At 43.2% G+C, this 9,141-nt stretch overlaps 1 protein-coding gene and 1 pseudogene across 1 annotated transcript; one reads left to right on the forward strand and one right to left on the reverse strand.

Moving 5' to 3' along the window:
- The first annotated feature begins 1,363 nt into the window (after positions 1-1,363).
- LOC140938232 (uncharacterized) lies at positions 1,364-1,993 on the forward strand. The gene is made up of 2 exons (XM_073387742.1): positions 1,364-1,523; positions 1,605-1,993. The coding sequence occupies exons 1-2, from the start codon at positions 1,364-1,366 to the stop codon at positions 1,991-1,993; spliced, it is 549 nt and encodes a 182-aa protein (XP_073243843.1).
- A 4,291-nt stretch (positions 1,994-6,284) lies between these two features.
- Positions 6,285-7,825, reverse strand: LOC140938233 (uncharacterized; annotated as a pseudogene).
- Positions 7,826-9,141: the final 1,316 nt, after the last annotated feature.

Here is a 9,141-nt window from a genome sequence, read left to right on the forward strand (position 1 = left end):
GAGTAAAGCCGGGGAAGTGTGGACTCCTTGGATTGAGGTGGAACAAAGACTCTGACGCAATTGCAGTTACCTTCCCCCAAGAAATTGTAGCCGCTACAAAGAGAGGAGTGCTGGGCAAAATGGCAAAGGTGTATGACCCCCCCCCCGGCCTAGTCTCGCCTTTGACTTTAGAAGGAAAAATGTTGTACCGTGATGCCTGTCAAAAGAAGATGGCCTAGGATGCAGAGCTGCCTCAAGAACTTTTGAAGCGATGGCAGAAGTGGGAAATGAAACTACCTGCTAAAACTGAAGTACCTAGAGCCCTAGTTCCAGCCAGAGAACCTATTCAAGCAATGACACTTCACGCCTTTGGAGACGCTAGCGCTCAAGGGGTCGCCGCAGTGGTCGAACAAACGTCAGGGGTGAACCAAGGATTGGTAGCAGCCAAAGCACACCTCGCTAAGCAGGGCCTCACCATTCCCCGCCTGGAATTGGTTTACGGCCGCATGACAGTTAATTTGCTGACCAACGTTCACGATGCTCTGAGCGGGTACCCAGTAAAGTCACTAAATGCCTGGCATGGCTTGACAGCACTGTTGCCCTTCACTGGATTAGAGGCGCCAGCGAATACAAGCAATTTGTTGGAAACCGTGTCCGCAAGATAAAAGAAAACGAGTCCGTCATTTGGAGACACGTACCGACACAAGAGAATCCTGCAGATCTGGGGAGTCGAGGCGGACCAGTTAACAAAGAGAATGTGCTATGGTGGGAAGGACCAAATTAGCTGAAGGATCCAGCTAGCTGGCCCCCAGATATTGTAACAACTGCAATCCGAGAGTCTCAGGCAGAAGCGAAAGCAACCAAGCAAGTGTTCGCCTTAGCTGTGAATGGAACAGAATCGGATGTGTTTGATGAGTTGCTATCGAAGGGAAGCCTTTGGCACTGTTTGAGAGTAGCAGCGTCGGTCCAAAGGTTCATCAACAACACAAGGAACTCCGAGCACAAGAGGAAGACAGGCGCTCTCACCACGGAGGAGATAAACTACCAGAAGCTTCTCTGGGAGAAAACACGGCTGAAACTTAACCTGCAGATGAATCATAATGGTGCTTTGGAATGTCGCGGAAGGATCCAAGGTGATTACCCAGTCTACCTACCTGACAGTGAGATGTACACTGAGAAGCTCGCGCAGCATGCCCATGAAGCCACTCTACATGGGGGAGTGAGCTTAACCATGGCCAAAGTGCGAGAGACACATTGAGTCCCCAGATTGCGCCAGCTCGTCAATCGCCTTCTAAAGCGCTGCTACAGATGCAACAGGTTTCATACTATTGCGTACTCCAACCCCCCTCCAGGAAACCTGCCTCAGGATCGTACTGTGGGAACTATGCCCTTTCAGGTCGTCAGGGTTGACTATGCGGGTCCAGTAAAGTACCGTGTTAGCAGAAACAGAGAGGGAAAAGCCTACATAGTCCTGTACGTTTGCAGCCTGAGCCGTGCCTTGTACCTCGAACTGACGAAAACCATGGAGACAGAAGAGTTTATCAGTACCTTGAAGCGATTCATTGCAAGGAAAGGCCGCCCAGAAAAGATTTACTCGGATAAGGGTTGAACGTTTGTGGGTGCAGCAAAGTGGCTGCGAAATGTGATGCAAGATGAACGACTGCACGATTTCCTTACCAAGCTGAACATCAAGTGGCAGTTCAACCTCACCAAAGCACCATGGTGGGGTGGGAAGTTTGAGAGAATGATTGGCCTTGTCAAGCAAGCCTTCAACAAAAGGGTTGGAAATGGAACTCTCACCAGGAGCGAACTGCAAGATGTCTTGCTGGCCATGGAAGTAGCACTGAATAACCGACCTCTCAGCTACGTGGAAGAAGATGTACAGCTGCCTGTGCAAACCCCAAACATCCTGCAGTTTGGTCGTCCTAACCTACTTCCTGAAGACCACAATCAAGAGAACCCTGATCTTCGAAAGCGAGCGAGGTATCTAGCAAAGTGCAAGGATGTGGTGTAGGGGTGGTGGTCTAGTGAGTACCTAAGACGTCTTCGTGAAAGACACAACCTCAAACACAACTAGCAAACACAACTATCTCTATCAAGGGGAGACGTCGTTATAATCAAGGGTGAAGAGAAGAACCGCGGGCACTAGAAGCTAGGAATTGTCGCTGAGCTGATCACTGGCAAAGATGGCGTCGTCATCGGTGCGAAGTTGCGAGCTGGAAAGTCCTACCTTGAGAGGCCTATTCAACATTTGTACCCTCTTGAACTGTCATGTGACATGACTGCAGGTGCGCCTATGAGAAACCTGGATCCTAAAGCACCAGTGTTCAGGCCGACGAGGGATGCCGCAGTTGCAGCCAAGGTCAGAATCCAGGACCAAGCAGACGACCAGGAGCTATCTTAGGAACCTATTATGACGTTTATTACTCATAGATTATTAATCGGACATGATTTAGTCACCTTTCCTTGTTCATTCCTTTCGGAAAAAAAAAAACAGGGGGAGTGTGTGTGAGATTATAACATTGCGTGACAATTAAGATGGACACTTAATTATCGTGGTGGTGATCGGAATGTATCTCATTAAGGGATCAATTTCAATACCTTGTTTTTAAGCACGTTATCTTAATTTTTTAGTTAGTTGGGTTAAGATTTCGTGTGTACCTTTGGCAGTGACTTTTCCTATTTGGAATAAACCCTTGAAACTGTGAAATCATGAAGTTTCTGCGTTAGCATTCACGACAGAAACTGTTCTTGAAATTTTAAGCCGCGCTTCAGACCTTTTTTAATGGTAGTTTCGAAAACGAAGCACTCGAAAACGAAGACCGAAGCACCCAAATCTCGAAAACGAAGCACCCAAGATCGAAAACGAAGCACCCAAAACTCGAAAACGAAGCACCCAAAACTCGAAAACGAAGCACCTAAAACTCGAAAACGAAGCACCCAAATCTCGAAAACGAAGCACCCTATCTCGAAAACGAAGCACCCAAAAAACTTGACACCGGTCTGTCCTTTATAAACACGAGACCAATGTAAATACAGTAGAAATCAAGCGCGATAACGAGTATTCGATAACGAATGGAATGCAGTTCAAATCTACTCAAGCACCCAAAACTCGAAAACGAAGCACCCAAATCTCGAAAACGAAGCACCCAAAACTCGAAAACTTGCTGTTACTGTTTTTGTTACTGTTGTTTTTAAAAGGCTCAAGAAAGGAAAATTATGCACAGCTTCTGGCGTCTGTGGTGGGCTTCAGAAATAGGGAGCTTCCAGTTCCATTTTGCCAAAAATAAAAATGCAGAATGTCGGTAGTATAGTTGTACTGATTCTTGTGTGGATGGGATCGGGAATTACAGCAAGTATCCCCGTACAAAATGATGAGCGTTTTCTATTCCATTCCTCGTTGAAGGCCATTTGCAAATTAGTGTAGTTAAGGGTGGATCGGTGGCATAAAAAGCATATCTCCAGGCTTCGCCCCACCGGCCGCCTTCTCAGTAGCTTAACTCTCGTTTTTTTATTCGCTCCTTTTATTTTAAAATTCTCCTGTTCCCCACCAAAATCTGCTGACGGACAGTTTTGAGGTCTACATAAACGTGCATACCGAAAAAACTCATATTAAGGTAAGATGTATCAAGTATAGCGAGACCAATAATAAAATTAATGCATTATATCCCATCTAGAAACGTTCAGTTAAACAGTTGGCAGGCTCTTATAAAACCTTGGGATGGATTTTGTGGACCTTTGGAGGTGCGGACCCATCCGCTGCCTCTACCTGATTCGGATTGCGTCATGCAAGACGTACAGCCTATGTAGTGGTTTCGAGTTTTGGGTGCTTCGTTTTCGAGTTTTGGGTGCTTTGTTTTCGAGATTTTGGGGTCTTCGTTTTCGATCTAGGGTGCTTCGTTTTCGAGTTTGGGTGCTTCGTTTTCGAGATTTGGGTGCTTCGTTTTCGATCTTGGGTGCTTCGTTTTCGAGTTTTAGGTGCTTCGTTTTCGAGTTTTGGGTGCTTCGTGCTTCGGTCTTCGTTTTCGAGTGCTTCGTTTTCGAAACTACCCTTTTTTAATAGGCTTCGAAACGTCGTCAGCCTTTCGTTTGCCACTATTGTTCCGGTGTTCAGGGTGGCTGGAAAAGTGGGATTTTGTAATCACACATTGGCGCTAATGCTGAAACTTTGCAAATTCAGTCTATATGAAGCTAAAACTACAAGGGACTTACAAAAAGATGCCGACGAGAATCCGCAAGTAGCATGTACTTCCCAGCTTCAATCCTGGAACAAGAAAGGTGGAGGCGAAAATATAGTAGCTCAACCTGTCATGGAGGTTGTGGTAAAAAAGGCAAAACTGGATGAACCAAGAACCTCACGTTGTGGCCGTGGTGTGAAATGCTTATTGTATGAAGCCAGAAGACAACCACAACATGATCTGGGAAGAGAGAAGGCTTTTAAATCTGAACTTTCAGGAATTGATCCAAACTTGGGTTTTGCTCATATGAACAAAGAAAAAAACCTAGCTTTTGAACTGAGTGATACCAAATTTGGCAAAAGTCCTGTTGGGTCGTTCTTGAGTTATCAAACTTCTTTCACAGAATCGAATTTCTCTGCTCAAGCGAATCTAGCCTCAGTTCAGAGAGTAAATGATGTTGCCCTGGACCTCACTCATTATCCTCGCTTTCCTATGACAAATGAGGAGGACATGACCACACCTCGGGAGCTCTCAGATTCTGAGAAGAACTTGCTGTCTACTCTAAATGTGGATGAAGACAAAATCCATGAAATCGAAAGCAAAACAAGGGATCAATCAGCATCTGAAATGTGGAAGCAAGAATGCACCTATCGATTTACTGCCTCTAACTTCCAAGCGATTACCAAGAGGAAAAGGAATCACGATACCTATGCACAGTCCATCATGCACCCAAAGCCATTTTCCTCGAAATATGTTGCCCATGGCATTAAGTATGAACCCATCGCTCTTCAAGAGTATCAGAAATTCATGTTCAACCAGAAAACACCAGTAGCTGTTTTAAGGAGTGGATTTGTCGTATCAAAAAGTTGTTCAGTACTAGGTGCCTCGCCTGATGCAAAAATTGTGGATAAAGGATGTGTACATTGCTTTGGTTTGGGAGAGGTAAAGTGTCCCTACACCAAGTTCCATGTAACACCCTTGGATGCATGTTCTGATCCCAATTTTTTTATGGAGAAAATAAATGACAGAGTGCAGACTGAAAAGGGATCACGCATACTATGCACAAGTGCAAGGACAAATGGGGATAACTGGAAGCAAGTGGTGTGATTTCATTGTTTATACCAGCAAGGGACCGTACGTGGAGAGGATAGCCTTTGATCCTGACTACTGGAGAAACTTACAAACTGAACTTTTAACTTACTATTTTTTACACTTCATTAAGTTTGCTGCTGAGGACTATCAGAAAAATGCAGTAGATAATTAGCTATTCAATGCCCTTTGATTGTATATATTGTAGGCTTTTCAACTTTTTTGGTGGCAATTCAGTAATTAATTTACTTATGTCTTGTTACAGTATCACTACTCCAAACAAGGCCACCCAAGAAAAAGCTTTTCAAATTGTCCAATAGTATTAGGGTGCGAAAGCAATACAAATGGTTCCAATTTATTACTTTTGAAGCACACAACTTGCATAAAATTATTATTTGTGGGAAATCTGTTGTTGGCACTGCAGGATTTCATTCGAGTATTTCCACTGGCAGAATTTGGTTGGGTGGTCTTAGTTGGAGTAGCTGCACTGTAGCTGGGAGGAGATTGATTCTCCACACCCTTGTGCCAATACACAAGTTATTCTTACTTTTGTCCATGTGCTTGTTCCTTTTTATGAGAGACTATTTTAGATTTAAAGACAGTTCCCTTGCTTAATGGTGTACATATTTGTGCAGTACAGGGAATTGTAGTGTTGATCATAGGACACAAATTGTCGTCAACAAAAATAACTTTTACACTGTCTGTAGATGTAAGTCACATGTTATTTGATATTTTTTAATGAAAAATGTAATAAGGAAATATTTATATTGACTGCCAATAGCAGGGAAACTGTCTGGTTTGATTTTGAGCTGATATACACAGGAATAAAATGTCACACAATTTTAAATTGGATCACATCTTTTTTCTTATGTGAGTGGAGACCGGTAGGAATAATAGCCACTTTACAAACTGAACAACAACAATAACAAAATATTATCACCCCTTGGGTATTCGGTTGTCTACACATGTACATAATTATAGACCACTTAAAGTTAATGTTATAGTGATATTCAAAGAATAGTTCTTGTCCCAGTTTATTCAAATAGAAATAATGTTTGGTTGAGCATTACATAAGATTGCACAGACTGCCCACATTTGATTGACAACCCCAAACTGATGGAGGGGCACAACTCCATCCCAAATGTGAAAATTCTTGATTTTGTTTATGGCACGCTCATCATGAATTCGCAGGCTTACAATTTCCTGAGTGCGAACAACATCTTGTGCTGGCATTTGATTTGAGCTGCCAAGAAAGGGAGGAATGTTCAAGGAAACTCCTAAAGGTAACAAGTCCTCGATTGTAAATCCTTTGTCTGCCATGACTGAGTCTCCATCTTGCAATGGCAAATCCAACAATTCACTTCTGACAACAATCTCTCTGTCAGAGATGCCGCCAGTATACAGCTGGCTGATGAAGGTTATTGCACCGCCAGGAGAATGCCAATTAATCCCTTCAGGGTTGTGTGGTGTTTATAATTGCTAAACAGCTCCCCATTTAAATGCAAACTACTGGGCATTTGACACCTCACCTCTGTACAGTCGATAATAACTCTTGTAGAACTATATTTTTGCTTGAAACCTTCAGGCATTGTCTCATTAATTACTTGCCTTGTTGGCCAAATGTTTAGTTGGCCTAGCCTCAAATACATGAAATTTATCCAGCTGACAAAAATCCGACTAACTGTTGAAGTGGATATGTCAAACAGATGACTTAAGTGCTCCTCAGGAATGCCTTGTCTGAGTCTACACATCACAAGGAAATATTCGTCAATAGGCCTCAATGACCTACTTCTGCCTTTCTTGCTTTTATTAGCTGCCACCTCCTCATAAACGCTGGCAGATACATTTTTCCTTGAAGACAACCAGTATGTGATGTTTTCACCCATATCACCAGGATTCAGGTATCTAAAAACAGACATAAATACCTTCCAGTTTGGAAATCCAGTATAAAAATGGATTGACGCATCACTGCTTTGAAATCTTTCAATAGTGAAAACTTGGTTTTGCAAAGATTCAATACGTCGCTTAGCTCTTTCCAGATTGGATTCAAGGTCCACTATTTGTTGTGTCAGCGAGGTCTCAGTGCCTTCCTTTGGTTCTGTGGTTTGAGTCTCCGCGTCCATTTTCAAGTTTTCAGACAGGATGCTTTCCACAGTTTCCCTTTCTTCTATGCGATTTTCCCCTTCATCTACGCAGTTTTCTGAGTTTTCTGGCTCGTCATTCGTTCCGGTTTCTTCAAAAAGATTTCGGCTTGTTTCATCGATGCTTTCGCGTACTGCTGGCGCTTTACGTTTCCGGGGAGAGGTGCGAGTCCACGCAAACTTCGAAGGAACAGCATTCCCTCGCAGCTCCGTTCTGCCAGCGAGGGTCTTTACAAAATCATATTCCGGCCTAAAATGTCTCGAACAGACCTTCGTTGCCTTCGTGATCCGAAAATGTTTTCCTTCCTCTCTTCTGAAGGCGTGAAGCCACTGTTTACGGCGACCGACATGATCAGGAAACTTGAAGAACGAGACTTTCCTGCCATCCTCCTCGTGACCTTTCTTGATGCACTCGGGAACACAGCAGTGCGTGGGCATTTTTTTAAGCCTGTGGTAATTATCTGAGTAATTTCGATTTCAGATAAACAAAAACACTCGATTGCGTTTTCACATTATCACGTTCGACGATACAGCAAAAAACAGGCTACATACGAGAGAGATTTGGAACGCATTTGCATGTGTTTACGTTTTTCATAATTGAACGTGGCCTAACTAACCTCGCTCTGATGTTAGTAGTTACTATTCCGCCCGAGCGGTCCGCCATTATGAAAGTCGTGTATATAAACGTCGAAAAGTTTCTTCCTTTCAAATCAAGTCAGAATTTCGTCTTATCTTAAGACCCCCCTTAACATGGCAAGAATGATAAATTTAAAGCAATAAGTGGACATACTAGGGACATACGTAGGCCTCAAGTATCCCCAAGTTCTACTTTGAATGTGAACGGAGATTGCTAGTTACTAGAAGTTATTGGTAGTTACTATAGTAGTTACTAGCAGTTGTCGGTAGCTACTTGTACTTGTAGAACAGGAAAATGATGCACCATTGTTCAAAATGTCACCGTGATTAGCTACATTGCGATCTGTATTTCTGTGGATGGAACCATCAGGAATATCTGATTCATCGAGATAAGGCTCACTGGAATCATCAAATAATGGAGGGTCAATTGGCCTTAAGCTAGGATCGATAGATGGCTTCATTCCATTCACATGCACGGCAAAAGTAACTTTCTTATTAGTATCAGTGCGCAATCGAAAATGAACTGGAGAAGGTTGTTCGACTATTCAGTACGGTCCCAAACAATTATGTAACAGTTTCCTAGGCAAACCCTTTTTAGTTAGGAGTGTTAACCCAAACGCACTGACCAACTTCGAAGATAGGTTCTTTTGCATTCTGATCATAGTGATCCTTCATTCTCTGCCGAGCACGCTGCAAATTTTGCCTTGCCAAATTTTGTGCTAACTCGAGCTTTCAACAACACGTTTACGATGTTCAAAGACTGAAGCAGTAACGTCATCAGTAACTGGCGGTAAATACTTAACATCTACGGGCAAACGAGGTTCGCGGTTATACAGAACGTAAATGGAGGAATCGCCGACTTAATTCCGATTTCCGCATAGAACACTCAGTAGAAGATTTACACCAGTGTTCAATATCTTTGTACGTTCCTCTCCACCAATACCTTTGCTTAACCTTATGAACGTCTTATGCACCCCAAAAAGGGCAACAGAACGTGGTCACGCATGTTGAACAAAATTTGAAACCTTACCGCTGACGGAACAACAAGCTGAGGAAACGAATCCCAAGAATTGCACTTTTGATTGCTACCTAAATGATAAAGTAAACCGTCAAGCCCA

Source organism: Porites lutea, chromosome 5 (assembly GCF_958299795.1).
Source record: "Porites lutea chromosome 5, jaPorLute2.1, whole genome shotgun sequence".
Classification (NCBI taxonomy): Eukaryota; Metazoa; Cnidaria; class Anthozoa; order Scleractinia; family Poritidae; genus Porites; species Porites lutea.